This window comes from Diplotaxodon limnothrissa, linkage group LG23, assembly GCF_057381915.1.
Source record: "Diplotaxodon limnothrissa isolate DT_005_m linkage group LG23, D_limnothrissa_male_GT1.1, whole genome shotgun sequence".
NCBI lineage: Eukaryota > Metazoa > Chordata > Actinopteri > Cichliformes > Cichlidae > Diplotaxodon > Diplotaxodon limnothrissa.
Genome location: NC_140617.1, coordinates 13702077 through 13723024, shown reverse-complemented (window position 1 = coordinate 13723024; position 20948 = coordinate 13702077). Strand labels below are relative to the sequence as shown.

At 46.9% G+C, this 20948-nt stretch overlaps 1 protein-coding gene and 1 non-coding gene across 2 annotated transcripts; one reads left to right on the top strand and one right to left on the bottom strand.

Moving 5' to 3' along the window:
- Positions 1-212: 212 nt before the first annotated feature.
- On the bottom strand, positions 213-284 carry trnap-cgg (transfer RNA proline (anticodon CGG)). Its single transcript has one exon. It is a non-coding gene; the product is annotated as a tRNA-Pro (tRNA).
- Positions 285-639: 355 nt separating this feature from the next.
- On the top strand, positions 640-13506 carry cep63 (centrosomal protein 63). The gene is made up of 14 exons (XM_085347881.1): positions 640-857; positions 946-1123; positions 2353-2448; positions 2573-2662; positions 2752-2865; positions 2945-3094; positions 3377-3510; positions 4106-4249; positions 4707-4809; positions 4917-5114; positions 12329-12415; positions 12553-12755; positions 12902-13214; positions 13306-13506. Exons 1-14 carry the CDS (start codon positions 817-819, stop codon positions 13504-13506), a joined length of 2052 nt encoding a protein of 683 aa, XP_085204007.1. The 5' UTR covers positions 640-816.
- The last annotated feature ends 7442 nt before the right edge of the window (positions 13507-20948 follow it).

Genomic DNA, 20948 nt, shown 5'->3' with positions numbered 1-20948 from the left:
CGTGGCGCATGCGCAGAAACAACGGGTAGAGTTTTTAGTGTGGTGGGACGGATTCCCAGAACACCAGAACACAACCACAAGCCAATTCAGAAGTGAAAACGCGCATTAGCTTGAAAACTGGTAGCAGTGCTGACCACTTACGTAGACTCCACAAAAATTCACTGCAGATGTTTGAAGTAAATATGTCAACAGTCCTTAACGGTACAAAAATTGGGCTCGTCCGGGATTTGAACCCGGGACCTCTCGCACCCGAAGCGAGAATCATACCCCTAGACCAACGAGCCACGTGTTCATAGAATGTCTGACAATATCCTTTAATCTTCTAAGAAGCCAACAAGATGACCTATATTATGATAATATTTGTTAAAAAATCGTTACAGGCAACAGGGAATTTCCAAATACGAACTTTCATAGCTAGGCGTGTGGATAACAGGTCTGTTTTGAGTATTTTAAACAAGCTGCTTCCTGTGCTCTGAAGTTACGTACAGCGTGTTGACATCACATGCAGTGGTGGAGTTACCGCCATACCTCAGGAAGCGCGCTGTTCGGCAGTCCAGCTAGTGATGTAAACAAATAAAGTTGGATGAGTTGACACGGACCAGCCACAGCCAGCAGCTAACAATGCTGTAAGCAGAAACCACCTCCGTGTAGCAGTGAGGTCAGCCATGGTTTAGCTCGCTGTGTATTATGGGTTGCTAGTAACGTGTATGGTTGCTAAGTTATAGTAAACTTCTTGCGTGGGGAAAGGGCACGTGAAGCACCCGTAAAGCAAGTCCGCTTTAAGTTACTAACAGGGCTGACGTTACTTTGAACCAGATGGAGGCTTTTCTGGGGTCGATGCACAGCCCTGATCTGAGGTAAGTTGCACTGCGCTTAAAGAACTAACTTGGGCCATGAGCATTTACAGAAATTACACCCTTTTCATTATTTGGCTTTGTCTTTCAGCTCAGTCCTTTCATCGTGTGAGCCGGAGCTTCAGGAACTGATGCGACAAATTGACATCATGATCAACGATCAGAAGAAGAAGTGGGAAGATGAGAACCGCGCCTTGGAGCTCAGGCTGAAAAGTAGAGAAGAGGAACTTTTAAACTCAAGGAGCACAATTGAACGGAGGGACCTGGAGGTGAAATAGAAGAGCCTAAGAGTTTATACTAAACAGGAGCAAAGTTCTAAAAGATAAATGATGATGTGTACACGTGTTGATCCAGTGTTGGTACTCCTCCCTCGATCCTGTTAGTGATGTTTGTGGACAGGATGTCAAAGTGTAGCCGGTGTGAGGTGGTGTCCATTGTGGGAACCTCAAAATCACATCCCTGTGTTGTGCAAATGATCAGATCAGCGAAACTTCAAGATATAAATATAAAAGGACATACGTATTAACATTAATGTTTCTGGGACATTAACAGGTCAAAGGTGCTGCTAGGTGTGCACATATACTTTGTGGCAGAGTGCAGTGAGGTGTGTTTAGTCTTGATCAGTATGTGTGGGTCTGACTCAAGTAGATGAATTAAAGAGTCTGATAGCAGCAGACTCTCAGACAGTGAGGTTAAAAGAATCTCCAGGCTGATGAGCTTCACGCCGACTACAGATTCGGCATTCCTGATGAGGTTATTCAGTCAGTTTGCATCCATCAGATATTGTTCTTCATCACAGCATGACCATCAGCATGCAGTGGAGCAGTTTGCAGCCAGGATGAGGGCATGCACCTACAAGTCTGAGGCTATGATCTTAGTCACAAGTGATGGGAACATGGAGTGTGATGTGCCTGCAAACTCCTAAAGTGCGTGCTGAAATCTGGAGAATGACCTAACGAGTGTGGTGGTAGATACAAGCAGCTGAAGTGAGTCTGGGCGTAGCGGTAGGATTAGGAGCCAGGACATCTGGAGGGAGCTCAGAGTCGAGGCACTGCTCCTCGCTGTTAAAAAGAGCAAGTTGAGATGGCCTCTAATCAGGACACTTGCTCCCTTTTGAAGGTTTCCCAGCGGCGTTGCTTTGTCTGCTGCCGCCACAAAGCAACGTCAGATGAGGAAAAGAAAAATGGATGTTGTTGATATGATTAAATTAGCCTTTATTTAAGTAAAACTAGATTTGGATCCTTTATTTTTGTTGATGATGATAAAATTTGTAGATTGTGAACCTGGAATTTTTGTGGGGCACCAACGATGAAGTGGGGTGGTGCGTCAAGGCTCAGTGTGAATAAATAAAGAGCATTTTGAGTAGAGACCAAAAATAAAAATATGCAGCTGGTAATGAGCATAGCCTCAATATAAGATAGTTGCTAACACAGCTCATAAATTGAGTGCTCATATTAACTCTTTCCAACACCATTACTGTCCTCACCCATGACTGTAGATTGGATTACTCCGCAAGCAGCTTGAAGATGTCAAGACGGGTCCACAAGAGTTAGCCGCCAAGTACGAGCAGCAACTGCGCAAACTCCGTGAAGAGGTGCGAAAACTTGTCTGTTACAAATCTTTTCTGCTTTTGCTTGGGCAGAAGTTTACAGTTTTTCTGTTTGTACTCACTCTCCTGCATGATTTCAAATATAGTAAGTGCGTTTCTATTCCTGCAGTTGGATAAGTTAAAGAGAAGTTACCATAAGCTTCAGCGCAAACACCTCAAGGACGCTAACGCAGGAGTGAAAGAGACAGACCTCCAGAAGGTGAACCCTGACATCACCCCAGTCATGCCATTGGATTGCTGCCGTCTTCTGGGTATGTGAGGTATAATGAAGCTCCCCTCTCTCTGCAGGAATATCATCAGCGCTCTCTGGAGTGGGAGCAACAGCGCACCCAGAGCCGGCAGGAGCTCACAATCCTGGAGACCGAGAATAAGAGCTTGAAAGATGAGCTCTCACACATAAAAGTAAGTTCAGTGACTTCAGCATGTAAAGAAAGCAAAGGCTTGTTTGTTTTATTCACCACGTGTTTTCTGTTGTTTCCAGTCCCAGTGGGCAGCGCACCAAGTGGAGAGGGAGCACAGGGATTGCTGTCTGGAGGTGCAGCGCCTGCGCTCTCAGCTGGAAAAAGCTCAGAGAAGTCTGCACACGCAGGAGCTGGAACTGGAGCGTCTCCGACCACTTGAGAGTTGGAAGGTAGGTTCAGAAACCTGGGGAAGGTGATAGGACTGAAGATTTTCAATTACACAACACTCACAACAAGTTTCTCCGACATGTATTAAGCCTGAAAGAAAATGAAAAAGACTTTAGTCTACCGATCAACTTTATCAGTGTCGAGAAACTGAGCTTCAACATTTAATCCAGTGCCCATAAACCTCTTAATGTTGATTTTTCAGTTAAGCATTTACAAGCTCAAAGTTCCTCATAGGTGCCAGGTTAAAATATCTTTTAATCAGCTGATGATCCGCTGTTTTGCAGGTGCTTTCTGAGAAATGGGAGGAGCTGGACTCCCAGGATGCTTTTGTGCGGCAAACCAGTCTTGAGCGCCAAAGACTTCGTAACGAAACAGCCAGATTCAACCAAGCACTGCAAGCTAAAGATCAAGTCATTCGGTGGGTGTATGTCTAGTGATGTAGTTCAGCAACTTATACAGAAGGGGGCGTACTGCGTCCACACTGTAGGCAGGATATTGCTTTGTAGCACTGTAGCTTTCCAAGTGACTGACTCTGAAGTATCTGCAGCCAAAACGAGAGCTGATCAAATTCTTTAAATGCTAAGCAAACTGGCCATCTACCTGCAGACTGTGTCAGTTGTAGATGTAGGGAGTGTGAAAAATGTGGTATAACTGGTCTGTGGGCTACTCCTGCTTGTGCTGTTGTTGGTCTGTCAGCGACTGTTAAATACGACCCGAGTGTTGAAAACCACAACAAGTGTCCACTGCAGCCACGGTCTGTACTTTTCATACTGTAGTTTTTCTAATCTTTAATGATTGTTTCATGGTTCTCCCGTCCCTAGTGAACAAACCTGTTTATTTAAAATTACAACATCAGTAATGAAGTGATACTTTTATCCAGCCTGCATGAATCAACACATCCTCCCTAACATCTTTTCTTCATCTTCTGATGTTTTCTGTTGGGAAAAACAATTAGCTATTGTCCATCATAAAGGTTGCCATCCTGTGAATGTTTGCGTGATGTTCTTGTGCAGCTCTCTGGAAGACTGTCTGGTAGCTCAGGGCTGCACCGGTGTGGAAATCCTCAGACGAGAGCTGGAGAAGACTGCAGCCAAGCTCCAAGGTGCCCAAGCATATCAGGGTCATCTCAAGGCTGAACTGGCATGTCTCAAAGAGAGGTAATGTTAGTCCGCCCCTTCCTGTAGTCCAAAACCCAAGTTTGTTTTTTAGTCTTTTACTCCTTTTAGTCCTGTCTTGTGCTGAAGCAAATAGTGAGTGAGTGGGAATGGGGTGCGCCTGATTTATATCACAAGAAGAAAAATTACAGACCGAATCACTTTTCTCCAAATCAGACGTATTTTAGGATGTAGCTATCAGGAGAAAAGGAACCGTGGGAGCAAAAAGTTGCAGAGTGATGCTAATATTTTTTAGTCCTTGTGTGGGAATATTGAATATTTATGCAATGTAGCTTTTGAATGTCTTTGGACCTCGGTGATCCTTTTTAAATGTGCATATGCACTGAAATCGACCTGAAGTAAATTAAGAAAAAAAAATGCAGAGCACACAGAGTTGTCAGTGGATTTCATTCAGATCTTTTTTCTGTGCGAGTCATTGCTTTTATTTCTCTGGACTCAGGCTGCAGGTGGTGAGTAAACAGAGAGATGACAACTTGAAGACGGAGCAAGAACTGCGAAGCCTGAAAGCGGAATGTGACTCTTCTATGGCTGAAGCGAAAAGGGTCTGTGTTTTTGTTTTTGTTCATTTTTTTTTTTTTCATTCTTGTTCTTGTTGTTTAACATCAGCTCTGCGTCACTACCTCATGTCCTGCCTACGTTTGATCTACAGCTTAGAGAGGACCTTGAGCGGGCCAGGCAGACTCACAGCGGCGAAGTTGAGGGAATGAGAAAGGAGGTGTCAAAGCTGACCAGCGAGCTGCACGAGCGCGACCTCGCCGTCGCCAGTCTGAGCGCCTCCTCGTCCAGCATCAAGCAGCAGCTTCGTGATGAGGAGGAGCGATCAGAGAAGAAGTCTGCTGAGCTCAAAGTGAGTTAATTCAGTTGAATGCAGTGCCAGTTCACAAAAACAGTGATTATGTAGGTAAAGACTTCTTCTAGAGAGAAAACTAGAATGATCAGACGAGCCTCTGTGAGCAGCAATCCCTTTAAAAATGGAGATTTTCCAAGGCCCCTTAAAGCATCTTCTGCTAATAACAGCAAGTTTATAAATGATCTAGATTAATGGACTGCATGAATGCTGTACTGGGCAGGGACTGGACAGTGAAACTTGAAGCTTTTAACCAGAAAAATGGTAGACCCTTAACAAGCTGATGGTGTAACGTCCTGTCCTTTGCTGCTCTCCGTTTGTGTAATCGGCTCTCTAGAGCACAGGTGTCGAACTCCAGGCCTTGAGGGCCAGTGTCCTGCAGGTTTTAGATGTGTCCTTGATCCAACACAGCTCATACAAATGGCTTAATTACCTCCTCAACATGTCTTGAAGTAGATCTGTGCGATATGACCAAAATCTCATATCCCCCTATAAGAATTCTATCTTCCCGATAACGATATAAATCACAAAAATTTTACATTTTCTGTAAATTCTGTGAATCTCGGGCAGCTCGACTTGCGGGAAGTGTTTCCAGCTGCGCGTCATGTAGCTGGAGTCGAGTGTTTTAACCGATGCATGAAACTATACATTTTTAGACATAAGTTGTAACGGCCGCCGTTTTCTTTGTGAGTATTTATTACACGGCGTGCTGCGGGGAAAAGCCTGTTCTAACGTTTGAGTCTAAGGTTTATTTTTTAGCACCTGGCGGCTCTTTTTTTACTTCTCATCCGTAAACAATCTGCTCTTTCACGTGATTCAGTTTATTTTGAAAAGTCTGAACAGGATCTTGAGCTTTATTGTGAAAGGTTTATGTGGAACATAAACAAGTGGACATGCGATGGTGTTACCGTCGTTGTTGCTAACCATAACGCATAAAAACAGGTGCTTGTCCGTCTGTAGTGTTGTTATATTAAATATAAGAGATATAGAGAACTTTAAGAAATTAATATAGCCACTACAGTGTCCATCAAAACGATGAAAAAATATTGCCGTAAACAGTTTATTTTGCGACACCACGAAACAACCGATATCGAACAGCCCTATCTTGAAGTTCTCCAGAGGCCTGGCAATGAACTAATCATGTGATTCAGATGTGTTGACCCAGGGTGAGATCTAAAACCTGCAGGTTCCCTTTCAGTCGATTCACTCGGTACAACACATAAGTATGGGATATCACGCCCTCGCGTGTCCTGGCTGAAGAAACCTTTATTCACGCCTTTACGGCAGATGACGTGTGATGACACGCGCAAGGCCCCGCCCGCACATATAGCCGCTGCCATCACCGTCATCCCTCAGTTCTTACGCTCTTCACCTCGCTGAGAACACCTCTGCTGAGTTGGGCTAGCTAGCTACTGCTAGTTAGCTCCGTTGTCTGCCAACTTGAACCTAGCTTAACTGCCCCTGTTGGTGTTAGCCTCCACCGCCCAGCTGGTGCGTAGGCTGCCCGCGGAGCGCTATTTTCAAGTTTTTCTTGTGCAGCGTTTCGCTTTGCGTTTTGGGAATGGACTCCAAACCGAAGCGAGCAAAGCAGAAATCTTCTGTTCGCCCCTGTCCTCAGGGATGTGGTTTCTCTTTGCACGACAGCGACCAGCACGATGCCTGCCCTGTCTGCCTGGGGATCGTCCACGCTAGGAGAGCGTTGACGGAGCCCGAAGCTTGTGCGTTTTGTCGCCAGCTCCGACGCTCGACCCTGGAAAGACGGGTGACGTTTGTGGAAAGAGTGCTGGGACGCTCGGCTGTCGCACGGCATGACCCTCTTCTTTCCGAGTCTGGAGCCCCGGCTTCGTCCGAGTCCGAAGACGAAAATTTTCAGGTCGATGTCCCCGCGATTAGCTGGGCTGACCACATGGAATACGTTGACGGGTTAGCCGATGACGGACCGGAACCATGCAGGAGCGCTGACGGGCTTCAGCCTGGGTTGAAGCCCGCCAGCGCTCCCCAGGAAGACGATGACGTGCTGGACATCGGCCTGGACATCCGTGGTTTGTCGGAGGATGAGCAGGAGAGCTCATTGTCGACCCAATATGCCGCCGCTGCTGCGCCGGTCGGCCACGATGACACCTCTCTTTTCTCCCTGTTTCGCCGTGCCGCTGAGAAGCTGCAGGTGGACTGGCCCTCTCCTCCACCAGCTCGGAAGCCGTCGCGGTTTGCGGGTTTTTTCCTTCCACCGGAGCCCGCAACGGCCAAAAACTGCCTCCCCATGTTCCCAGACTTTCTCTGCGAGCTAACAGCGTCATGGGACAAACCTCTGTCTACCCGCGTCACTGTGCCCGGCTATGGACAGTACATGGAATTGGACGGCGCCGAGGGAGCTGGTTTAGCTAACCCACCCCCTATGGAGCCGTCTCTGGCTGCTTATCTGGCCCCGTCCCATAACCATGGTGTCGGTGGCCCCGCAACTCTGCCGTCCAAGCACTGCAGATTCTCGGCCTCGCAGCTGGAGAAGATTTATCGGGCTCAGGCCGGCACCGCTCGAGCCATGAGCTCCGTCACCATGCTCCAGACGTACCAAGCAATGTGCCTGGCGGAGCTTGGATCGCTGGTTCCGGAGGACAGCCCGCTGTCACCTCTTCTTAACGAGGTTAGAGTCACCACGGATTACATCCTCCGTGCGTCTCGCTGTGCAGCGCTCTCCCTGGGCAGAGGGATGGCTTCGACAGTGGTGGCGCAGAGGCACCTGTGGCTGACCCTCTCCGACGTCCCTGATAGAGACAGAGCTGTGTATCTGGACGCACCAGTGTCTGCGGCTGGGTTATTCGGACATTCACTTGAAGCCATTCAGGCTAGATTCGATCTGAGGAAGAAGCAGACGGAAGCTCTGCGCGACATCATCCCCAGACGCCAGCCCCAGCCCAAGCCCACTGCTAGCTCTCACAGGCCCGCCGCTCCTCTGACAGCTGGCAAGAGACCGGCGCCCACTGCTGGAGTGGGAGGGCCGCCGGCGAGAGCACGTACTCCGGCCCGAGCTCCACGCCAGTCGGCCTGGGGCAAAGGCCCTCCCCCGGGCCCCCGACGGGACCCGACGCCCAGGAGGAAGAAGCCTCAGCCCTCCTAGCTGTGATTGCGAGTGGGGAAGGGATCCGGCAGCAGGGAGACGCTGCTCTTACCCCTCTGTTGCCGCACAAGAGGTGCCGCTTAAGTTCTGTTCAGGTTGTCAGCCCCAGAAGGCGCTGCACTTCCCTATCGCGGTCTCCCAAGCACATAACCCCTGCACACGGTTCAGATGTGTTGAATGTTCAAGCGACCACATCGAGTGTTCCCGCTGTTTTTCATTGTTATGCCCCGGAAAGGGTGCACCCAACAAAATGTATAAATGTACATGTTCCCATGTTGCAATCAATAAAGAGTGTTGTTTACTCTCAAACAATCTCAAATGCTCAACCTGCAGGCGAAATGAGCCAGGTCAGGCAGGGGATGCAGTCCCCTGCAGACACACTGGGGGGCGACGGCGCCCCGCCGTCAGTGCTGCAGGCCAGCCGGCTGGCTGCTCACTTCCCTCAGTGGCGCGCTTGCGCCCCCTCTCCGTGGGTGCTGCAAACCGTTGCCATGGGTTACCGGTTGCAGTTCCGGGTCAAGTCGCCTCGTTTCCAAAGAGTCGTGAACACGATTGTCAACCCCGAGGCAGCCTTGGTACTCAGAGAGGAAATACAGGCGCTATTACAGAAGAGAGCAATACGGGTGGTCCCCGCTTCGGAGACGGACAAAGGTTGGTACAGCCGTTATTTTGTCATTCCGAAGAAAGGGGGAGGGCTTCGTCCCATCCTCGACCTGCGAGTCTTGAACACGTACCTGCGAACGTACAGGTTCAAGATGCTAACACTCAGACAGCTCCTGAGTGCAGTCGGCCCGGGAGATTGGTTTGCGACAATCGATCTAACAGATGCTTATTTTCATGTCGCTATACACCCGAAACACAGGCAGTTTCTGAGGTTTGCATTCGAGGGCGTAGCCTACGAATACCTAGTGCTGCCGTTCGGGCTGTCGCTCGCTCCCCGCACCTTTACGAAATGTGCCGAGGCAGCGCTAGCGCCCCTCAGGAAGAGGGGCATCCGCATCTTGGCCTACCTGGACGACTGGGCTCTCGTGGCTTGCTCCAGAGAACAGGCGGAGACGCAGCTGTCGCGGGTTCTGTCACACATTCAGACACTGGGGTTCTCTGTGAACTTTCAGAAGAGCTCGCTAATCCCAGGTCAACAGATCGCTTTTCTCGGTCTGGAAATATGCTCTCTTTCCAGCCGCGCACGGTTGTCAGAGCACAGAGTGGCCGCGTTTCATCGCTGCCTCGCTCAATTTCAGCTGGGACGCAGACTGCGTTTCCAGACGATATTGCGCTTGTTGGGCATGATGGCATCTATGATCGCCGTAGTGCCGCTTGGGCTGTTGAAAATGAGAGCGTTTCAACGCTGGACTCTCTCTCACCGTTTGTGTGCTTCGCGTCACCTCCGGAGGAGGCTGCCGGTAACTGCGTCTTGCATGCTAGCTCTCCGTCCTTGGAGGGAGCCCGGGCTACTGCACCAGGGCTCTCGGATTGGGAGGGTGTTGTTTCGCAAGGTGGTGTCCACAGATGCTTCCCTAAGTGGGTGGGGAGCGCTGTGCGAGGGTGCGTCAGTGAGAGGGATCTGGTCCGCGGCTCAGCGCCAGCTGCACATCAACCACTTAGAGCTGTTAGCAGTGTTCTTAGCTCTAAAGCGTTTCCGTCCAGTCCTGCAGGGCCAGCATGTCTTAGTCAGGACGGACAATTCAACAGTGGTGTCTTATATAAACAGGCAGGGAGGAACACGCTCTCTTCCCCTGTTGCAGCTGTCTCGCTCTCTGCTGTTATGGTGCAGTGTTCATTTTCTGACTCTAAGAGCCACCCATGTCCCGGGCCACCTGAACCTGGGGCCGGACCTTCTCTCCAGGGGGGGTCCTCTGGTGAGAGAATGGAGGTTACACCCTTCAATAGTGGCTCAGATTTGGGATCTATTTGGCAAGGCGCAAATAGATCTTTTTGCTTCCAGGGTGAATGCTCACTGCCCCCTGTACTTCTCCATAATCGACCACGATGCACCCTTGGGCTTGGACGCGCTAGCGCACCAATGGCCAGACGTGCTCCTGTATGCATTTCCCCCAGTGGAAATGATATCTCCAATTCTGGAGAGGGTGCGTCGGCATTCCCTCTCTCTGATCCTGGTGGCCCCTTGGTGGCCCGCGAAGTCGTGGTATGCAGAAATAATCAGCCTGCTTGCAGCAAGTCCTTGGCAGCTTCCTCTCCGCAGGGATCTCCTCTCTCAGGCGGGGGGGGAAGTGTTTCATCCGCGCCCGGATCTGTGGCACCTTCATGCTTACCTGCTGAGAGGTTAAACTTGGTTGCTAAGGGTCTGCCACCTAGTGTGGTAGCGACGATTCAGAGCGCCAGGGCCTCGTCTACTAGAGGCTTGTACGCTTACAAATGGCGAGCCTTCGAGCGATGGTGCCAGGACCGCCACACTCTCCCATTTCAGTGCTCTATTGTGGATGTTTTGACATTCCTGCAGGAGCTGTTGGATAAAGGCCTTTCGTTTTCGACGATCAAGGTTTATTTAGCGGCTATATCTGCTTGTCATATCGGTTTTGACGGGGTGACACCAGGTGCGCATCCCCTCGCCGTGCGTTTTCTGAAAGGGGTTCGCCGGCTGAGGCCCGTGCTTAAGTCCAGTGTCCCGGCTTGGGACTTGTCTTTGGTGCTGGAGGCCCTTTGTGGCCCTCCGTTTGAACCCGTTGAGTCGGTAGATATGAAACTTCTTTCGTATAAGACCGCATTACTTCTCGCTTTGGCCTCGGCGAAGCGAGTGGGGGACCTTCATGCGCTGTCTGTGCATCCTGCCTGCACACAGTTTTCTCCTGATGGCCGCAAGGTCGTATTGCGTCCGAATGCCGCCTATCTTCCCAAGGTCATGCCTGCATCTTATAGTTCAATGGAGTTTGAGTTGCTGAGCTTTTGCTCCCCTCCTTTTGAATCTGAGGAGCAGAGGAGGGTGCATTCTCTTTGTCCGGTGCGTGCGCTACGCACCTACATTGAGCGCACTCGGGATGTGCGTTTGTGTGACCAGTTGTTTGTCTGCTTCGCTAATCCGAATAGAGGTAGAGCTCTGTCCAGACAGAGGCTGTCCCACTGGATTGTAGAAGCTATCTCGCTGGCATACAGCACCGGAGGTTTTGCGTTGCCCCACGGGGTGGGAGCTCATTCCACCAGGGGGATGGCGACCTCATGGGCTCTTTTTAGAGGGGTGCCTGTGGCTGATATTTGTGCAGCGGCTAATTGGGCGTCGCCGCACACTTTTGTGCGGTTTTATCGGTTGGACGTTACAGCCCCTTCGGTGGCTCATGCTGTCCTTTCTGCTGGGTCTACCACTCACTAAGGATGTGGTGGTCCCGTTCCGGTTCGGTGGCTGCTCTGCGGGGCGTGTATATAGGTCCCATACTTATGTGTTGTACCGAGTGAATCGACTGAAAGGGAACGGTTAGTTATGTCTATAACTTCTGTTCCCTGAAGGAGAGGAACGAGGTACAACACAGGGTGGCCCCACTGAGCAGTTGGCTCGGTGAAGAGCGGCTATCGAACTGAGGGATGATGGTGATGGCAGCGGCTATATGTGCGGGTGGGGCCTTGCGCGTGTCATCACACGTCATCTGCCGTAAAGGCGTGAATAAAGGTTTCTTCAGCCAGGACACGCGAGGGCGTGATATCCCATACTTATGTGTTGTACCTCGTTCCTCTCCTTCAGGGAACAGAAGTTATAGACATAACTAACCGACACCAGCTCTCGAGGCCTGGATTTCGACACCCCTTCTCTAGAGCCTGTTTGTTTCCCACCTAAGAAATATTGGTACATTTATATTCAACATGAGGAGTATAATCAATCACAAAGGCTGAAAAATCTTTAACTCATGCGAATGGATTCATCTGTGTTCACATACACTTGCTTTCACTTTGCATTTAGTATAAATTTGTTTTTACAGGCGCTTTGATAAATAAGACACTTACTCACAAATCTCGATTTCCTGACGGCTGGTTTGCTATTTCTTAGCATTTATTCTGTATCTCTGGCAGATTAATGCAGCCTGTTTTATGCTAAATGTGAAATTATGTTGTATTCTTTGAGGTTCATCACATTTTTCTCATTCTTTCACAGATGACTCATGCACAGCTGGAGATGGTACAGGCTGAGAACCAGCACCTGAAAGGTCTGCTGCAGAGACTGCAGCCTCAGTCACCAAAGGTTTGTCTGCTTCGATATCAGTCATCACTCATGTTACAGACAGGAGCCTTTTCTTTGTGCCTCTTCTGTGCTTTTTTACTAAGTCCGAATCACTCCTCTGTCGCTTTTAACCCCCTGAATCACTCATCGCTCCACAGAGGGGAGGCTCCCCGCTTGCCTCCCTGAGGGAGAGTTATGTGTCTTCTCTGAGCAGCCTGGAGCAGGAGAATCGGCAGTTAAGGCAGACACTCGCTGAGATGCAGTCACAACTTGAGGCCTCCAATCAGAACAGTCAGGATAAATATGAACACGCTGTGCTCAGCCATGCTGCGACTGACCAAGAGCAACCTACGTATAACAGGTAGCGAGTATATGTACACAGACAGGCTACTTTCCATCAGCGGTCGCCTGTAAAAGAGGAAAATTTTCAGTATTTTGTAAAAACTAAGATATAAAGTGTTTTTTCCATATTAGATTTAAATAGTTTGGGGTGTTGTTTTGTCACAGGCCACAGGAGAACATGCAAGTCAGAAAAGCTCAGGCTCTAGAGAACACCACTCGCTATGAAGGAGAGATCCAGATGCTCTTTAAAGAACTTCAAACCTCGTCCAAGACGTCCACAGGTCTGTCCCGCAGCCAGTCCCAAGGTAGCAGGCCTCATTCATCTGCCTCCTCGTCCTCCAGCAGCAGCACCACAACAAGACTGTCCACGAGAAACTCTGTGCTAAGCTCCAGCAAATCTGCAGCTGATGGACAAAACTCGAGCCCGGGAGACTCTCTGACCAGCAGCTATAAAGAGATTTCTTCTCCCTCTTCCGAGGTGAGCCTCATCAAAATTGATGTCCTGTAACATTTAGTTTAGTTTTTTGGGGTGATGAATCCTAAAGTTGCATTTTTTTCCCCCTCTTTAGGACCTTTTGTCTGCATCGCTGACAGACACAGTGGTCACTCGTTTCCTGGAGGAAGAGAACCTACGGACTGAGGAGCTGCTGCAGAGTTTGGACAGCCACATCTTCGGGATGAAGGAGAAGAACAACAAGACGTTCTCCACGTTCCTGCACAGCAGCTCGGAGCTGGAGTCTGCCCAGATGTCAGTGCAGGATGGTCAGTGATGGAGTCACAACAGTGCCAGCTGTGTTCTTGGGCTTTATTATATCATCATGAATGATCGCAGATGGGTTAGTGCGTCCCTTGATTGAGTGTTTTTTCATATTTATGCCTCGAGTTAAACCAAGTGTTCCTTAACAACCGTCTGTAGTAAAGGTTGTAGGCTGTTACACTTGAATGTGTGTTTATCTGTGTGCTAGAAGAAGCTGAATGTAGATTACAGGTCTGAAAAGTGAAGCCAGAAAGCACAAGTGCCTTGAAGCTGTATTTTTTTTTTTCTAATGGCCAGCAGGGGGCGACTCCCACAGTAGCAAAACAAATCCATTTAATTTGAAGTCTGGGAAAAATGGCCAGTGTCTCCCTTTGCCTGTGGCTTTGTGTAACACTTTCCTGATAAATCTATGGGCTCAGTCTGTTGCTTGAGGTCATAATGAGAACAACGTGATGTCTACTTCGCAAATGGTCATCCCCTTTAGTGTCCAGAAGGCAGTTAAACTTATATGCTTTAAGGCATGCCTCCCTTGTGATTGACAAGATGCTGCCCTAAATCCTGCACTGCAAGATTCAGGAAGCAGGAGGAATGTGTTCGAACACCACGTAAGTCAAATGTCCAGGTAGAAGGACAAGATGATGAAGTTTGAGTAGGAGAACTCGGTTGGTCCAAACTGCTGTTTTTGTTTTTTTGTTTTTCTTGACCTGCATATTTTATTTTGTCTGGAATGCAGCATCGATGGGACATTTGCATTTCCATCCAGACAGACTGACGGTGCAGCGAGCCAAAGGAGGGTCCATCCTCCCCATACGTCTGTCATAACTTAGAAAATACCACATCGTTTACACTGCGTCCATGATGGAGGGAGAGTCAAACACACACACACACACACACACACACACACACACACACACACACACAAACACAACCCATCATCAACACCCGTCTGCAGAGGCCCTCCAGCCCGTCGAGCGCAGGAATGCGTGCACCGTGCCAATACTGGCATGGACCTTCATCCCCTGCGGCGTGCTTCGTCCTCATCATTAGAAAGCTGATGGAATGTTAATTTCTTCCATGTGCACCGGTGAAAAAGCCGAAGGGGGGCGTGGGGACAATTTACTGCTCTCCCAGTGAAGGACGCTCTGATCGAATGGAAATAAAGTGGGAAACAAATCTCGAGAAGTATGTGTCTTTCATTTTTGCCTTCATAATGTTACAATAACAAAAGAGAAGTGATGTTCAGCTGAGCTCGCTGACTTCTCACTTTGGTATTCGTGAGCCTGCTTTATGAGCGCTTAAAGCTCCAACAAACAGCGCTCAGGAATTTGGCAAGGCAGGCAATCCTCTGGCTCTCTGCAGAGGGAGGTGAAAAGGTTTTTATATGTGCTGAGATTCCTTGAAGGGGCCTAAGTAAAAGGGAGGAGGAATTGATTTACTTATGTAATAATTCACAGAAAATAAATTCAGGCTGTAAGATGATTAGTTTAACGAACTGAAGTCTTTTCACCTTCTCGGGGTTGATGCTGGTAGCTTGATGCAGCACGAGAGGACACCTACCACCTCGAGGACTTGCTTTGAGGCAAGTCTTTGAGAAATTACTGCAAAAGCTATCTGGACTGGTGAAGTCAGCACCGCTCGGCATGACTTTGTCATTTTGCTAAAATGGTGCCAAGCAAACTTTTAAAGCACGTTTGATCAAATTTGACTCGTTTTTATCGTTAACTGTTCAAAATACATCCTCCCTCAAAGTGGATGGATTTCAAGATGGCTGCAAAGTGATGAGAATATTGATGACTGTGCAAGAAATTATAATGAAGTCATCAGAGTCGGCCCTTTCTCCGTCCTTCATTACTTCCGCGATTCGTTTCAGACAAAAGAGAGATGAAGTGCGTTGACCTTGTTTCCCATCCTTTACCTCAGAGAACCAGCAGAGGGAGACATCACAGGTGGTTACAGATCTGCACAAGTCAATGGCAGCGCAGCTGCCAAGTTTAATTCTACTGTTATCTGGTGATATGCTGTAATTCGGAGAGAGCTGTGTGGGCTCACAAGAGGGTCTAACACCTCACCGAACGTCCTTCGAAATACCAGACATCAAATACACATGCAAATTAGTGAATCCTCTGTGGGAATATCGGCTCACAGTTATCAACTGATCTTGATGGATTGAGATATTCAGGGTATTTGTTTGAGGAATTTCTGCTATCTGTAAGATCTTGTCACGGGAATAAAGAATGAAGCTTGATTGTTTGTGTAAAGGCTGACTTATCTCTGAATGGCTGAGGCAGTGCAGGTTCGTGGGGATTTCTCAGAGCAGACTGGGTTGATTTGCCAGCAGATTTTGAGATTTCTCAGCATTAAGTGGTTGCAAGCTTGTAGCATTGAAAGAGATTTTCAACCCTTTCAATGTTTGAACTTATCGGAGGTCAGAGATTGCTTTAGAAATGTTACCAAAAAGGCCTCAAATGTGGGTTTAGCGTGACTCAGACGGTTAATCGCTTCTCACACATTGTTGTACCTTGATGGATGTCATATTTAATATGTATTTTTATGAGTTGCTGAACTTCTTTCACAAGATAATAACTTTTCCCAGAATTGTTGCTGCCTGCATGTACTCTTTGTTGCACATTCCTCTCTGAACATGCCAGACGTGCTTCGCGTGTGTTCCACCTCTACTTCCAGCCATATCCCTCATATGACAGGAACGTCCCATTGTTCTTAAGAGTGTGTGTGTGTGTGTGTGTGTGTGGACAGTGTTGGGAGATGGGGGTCAAAGGGAGTGGGTGCAGGTTGCTGCTGGACTCTTCTCGTGCAGCAATATGGCGGCGGACGTTTGCTGCAGGATGCTTGGAATGCTGCAGAGACAGAGGGGCGCGCTCTTATCGGCGCGGCAACAGAGTCAGAGAGGCGACGAGGAAAAGGCTCATTCCTCTAACACACAATGAGCATGTTAACAAGTGTCCCAGTTACAGTGTGTGTTTGTACTGTAGTATGTAAACAGAGGTGGAATAAGTGCTGGGATCACAACTTTTTCTGTACAGTAGCATGCAAAATTTTGTCTTCATACCCTAAACATTGTATGACGTAAAGGCCCTGAAAGTGCATGAAAGTGGGTTTGAATTTGGGACTTTTAATTCATTTATTTTTGCATCTCATAATCTCTTAAGTAATGGTGATGTCCACAAGAAATTTCCAGCGCTAACAAAACATCTAAGGTCGGCTTAGAAGAAACTGTTTTTTTTTCTTGGGAGTATCACTATCATGGGATAGAGTTTCAGTAAACTGCACCAGTTTAGTCTGAATGATGCCGATGATTAGAGACTGGATGTTGGATCAGTTTTCTAATCATTCACACAGCAAACCCTTGAATGGTGTAACCCACACATCTCCTGGATCACTCAGTTCTACTTTGCAGGCAGTGATGTTGATGCTAAAGTAGGTACAACATTTCAAACCTGGTAAGACAGTCAAAGAAACCCCCAGCCAGTACGGCTTTGCTCCAGTTAATCAAAGCCAGCTGCAAATCTGCAGGCTGTCTGGCAAAGAAACCACAAACATTGTCAGGATTGCCAATATTACTTCAAACATACCAGCGGTGCTACAAGTTAACACTGGTCCGGGTGTGACTGCTGTCTGTTGTAATTCACGGTACCAGCTTTGTCATAGACTTCAGTATGTGACTCTTCTCCTGCTGAGAACGGGAATTATTTGATGTTGTCTTATATAAAAGCTATTTAGAGCATTCCTTGTCCACCGATGGCTAATGAGGTCATCCGTTTGGATCGCCTCCTGCAATTAATTTGCAGATCTCCCCTTGCAAACACCCCCGGGCTACCCTCATTCTTTCTGTCTTATGCAATGACATGCACAGGTTGAGTGCGACCTCGATGCCGTATTTTCTCCTTGTGCATTTAGGTGCAAGCGATCATGATGATGATGCGATCACTTTTATGTTGGATTTTTAGTTACATATGTAGTATTTTCCTACAACCTAATATGCACGACTTGTTAAAACACTGAATAAAGCGATTGTTTGAGATTAAACATGGGGTGATTTGCTTGATATGGTAAAGCCTGAAGAGAAAGTAGAGAGAAAACAAAACAATAGACAGCAAGTGATTATAATCTACGCCCTAAAAGCATCCTGGGATACGCTGATGAATTGGTAAGGGGAAAAGTCAGTTTACATTCTTTCAGTCGCAGTGACATAAACAGCCGAACATGTTTTGATTTGTACATCTTTCCGAGAGAAGAGCCTGAAGACGTGACGTCCTTCCTCATTTAGAGTAAAAAAAAACCCCTTCTCGTCTTTCCATGACACTGTGGAGATGTAAACCAAAGGAAGTTTTCTGCTTTGTGAAACTATTTTAGCTCTTTCACTGTCACTTGGATTTTGCACAGATGAACTGGCTAGTTTGTGGTTAATTAGCTTCTCTCGCTCTTAATACAAAGTTAATACAAAAGATAACCGTAGCTACCATGACATCACATGTTTGTTTGTTGAAGATTCAAAACGAACCTTTCCTCCGTCGCCATCTTGGTTATAAAAAAACCGGATGTGACGAGGTGGGCAGGTTTGTGAAACTGATTATGATTAACAGCTTGCTAGCCAATGATTAATACCACAGGTGATCCTTCATTTTGCTGTGTGTGTGACAAAAATGATAAAAATAGACTTCTTTTATTCAATATAAACCCCAATGAGTGACTGAGCCTATGAACTCAACAGGAATGTATTTACAGAGGTCAGAAAACTGTTTTCTTTTTGACATTTATAGACCTCTTTGCAGCTGCAGCTATCGCCATCTGGTGGCATTCAGACAGAATGCAGGTTTTAGGCACTCGTGCATAATCTTCTGGCCCAGATGTTCTGACCCATGTTTATTAATTTAACCAGCTAAGTTAGCACTCCACTCTCTTGTCCAAATATGGTAATGTTTGGGTTCGGAAAACTTGCATGGCAACTTATTGTGAAGCATCGGAATGGCAAAAACGCAAACGATGACCCTTTGAAATAAATCTAGAACCAGAGGCTGTTGTCGGATTGTAAATAAAAGGTAGATGTCACCAGTTTATAAGTAAACTATGTCGAAAATATGGTGGACGTTAGTGTTTGTTTCATGAGTTATTTCAGGGACAATTGCGGAGAATGCTTGGGTTTACTGTGAATAAATGATCGTGAGCCAAAAATGCCTGTGTGGGAAAAACACACAAAGTGCTTCCTTCACTGGTCAAACATGCCATCAAAAACATGTCTGTTTTCATATCAACCAAACAAATTGAAAAGAAATCTGATAGCTTAGTGGATTGTGTACAAATGTGTATACACGCGGTTCTCAAGAGGGAAGACTTCATGGTCCATTACTTTCAGGCAGCTGTTGTCACTTGACAAAGAGGTGGGGGCAGATAACAGCAGCGTTATCAAAACTGAATCTCTCTACTCCAACAACACCCTTTTCTCCCAGTTTTCCCTGAAGTATGCAGGAGGCTGAAACATCCAACCCTGCACCAGTCAATACTTCTTTTATGTCTTAGATTTGCACCTATGTGCTGTGGCAGGTACCTTCTCATTTGCTCTACAGAAATGATTGACCCTCATCAGTTTCCCCCCCTTTCATGCTTGGGTCAACTCTGAGGCCACTGTGTATTTAAGTCTTTAATTACACAGGCCATAAAGTCGTCAGTGTTGTGGGAGATCAGAGAGAAAATCGTCATCACCTGTGGTGATCACTCTGCAGGCGGTCCGGGTCATAAATCAGCGGGGTCTAACGGCCGCTCCTCCTGTTGAGGATTCAGATCTGACGTTTCATTTTTAATCAGGTGTGCTGTGGTTTAAACTCATCTGCGGCTTTAAATGTGTTTGAAATGTTTGGGAAGAAGTGACAAAGCTTTAAAAAATGCAAACACAGGCCAAGAATGAGCGGCATCTGTTTGCTACACAAACATTATCTGAGGTATGTGAGTGTTGCAAGTGTTTAATGTCAGTTGGTAGTTGTTAGGTATTTATTTATTCCCTTGTTGGGACAGGTCACAGCATCAGTAAGGTAGAAATTTAAAGTGGAAATGTTTGCTTAATGTAGCAGAAAATGAAGTAAAGAGGGTTTTTTTTCATTTGGGCCGTAGAGGAAATTGAACTGCACTATATGTATGTTAATAATACATTGAAGTATGTGAGTATTTGGACAATACCACCAATTTTCAGCATAAACTAAACGGTTGCACAAAAGTATTGGAATAATTAACGTATTACAGACATTCAAAGTAATCGGAGACATTTTAATTTAAACACTCTTGTTCATCAGGCTCTGTTTATGTTCAACTTTTATTATCAGAGCCAAGTATTTGGACTGATACAATTCGCCACAGCAGGTTTTAAATTTGATTTCAGTCATAATTTAAGGGGTTTAACATTACAACACAGCTCACCATTTTCAGAGGATTAAAGGTAACTGGAAAAGTGGTTAACAGTTTTATGGCCTTTTGCATTCAACTACGTGAAATTAAGCAAACTTGCATTTGGTAGCTGCTCCCTGGAACTCTCAATATGAGCTTTAGACATGTCGATCCAACTGAGTGTTTCTTTTCCTTCTCGCCTCCTTGCTCCACATTCAGAAAATTAAATTCTAAGGAGTATGTTCTGAATGCTTCCTATTTATCATTGCCCCCCTGCCGTCTAAGAATGCCATCGGGCACGTAATAACCACCTGTCACTGCACTATTAGCGGGTTGCAGGTCTCCTCCCACGCTCTTAACATGCTCTCCCTGAGCTACACGTTGCTCCAAAGAGAGTGAATTTGTATGCAAATGGCTTTGCTTCCTGTTCTCTATCTGCTTGGGCAAAGGGTGGGATTTCCTCATTCCTGACGTCTGACCCTTCCACTCATCTGTCTCACGTTTCCCTTCCCTTTAACGGCAGTCTGCCATCTGGAGATGGAGGTTATCACAGCAGACCTGTGGCCTCTTTACATTTGTTTACTTAAGACATTTATTTACCAAACCTTTGTGCTGACGTAGTTCTTGAGAATATGAACAGGTTATGTCTGTTGGTGTAGAAATCCTCATGTGCGCGCCTTTAAAGAGATCATTAGGGGAAATCTGCTACAAATGTCAAATAAAGACTCACCTCGATCATCTGAATGCTGTGGTTAGTTAATAGTGGAACTCTGATAAAAGTATAGTTTCTTTTATCATCATTAAGTATCTGGAAGTTAAGTCATTTAGAGCATTTTTAATGCTTTGTGCACCACATGACAGAATTTGAAGCCACAATATGTTTTTTGTTCAACACGATTAGCACTGGTGTGGAGATATATCGTGGTTTGAATAAACTGCACCAGTTTAAGGTCTGTGATCTTGAGGAACAGAAACAGGTACCTTAGATGTTTGATCAGGTTCTCATAATTCACTAGAGAAAACTTCAAAAAGTGCATTTAGGATAAACATTCAAGGCTTTTA

Excerpts from the sequence above, each read along its gene's own strand:
- cep63 (XM_085347881.1), top strand. The coding sequence starts at position 817 with ATGGAGGCTTTTCTGGGGTCGATGCACAGCCCTGATCTGAG. Across the intron at positions 2,449-2,572 it reads TGCGCAAACTCCGTGAAGAG|TTGGATAAGTTAAAGAGAAG; the intron begins GTGCGAAAACTT and ends CTATTCCTGCAG. Across the intron at positions 12,756-12,901 it reads GAGCAACCTACGTATAACAG|GCCACAGGAGAACATGCAAG; the intron begins GTAGCGAGTATA and ends GTTTTGTCACAG.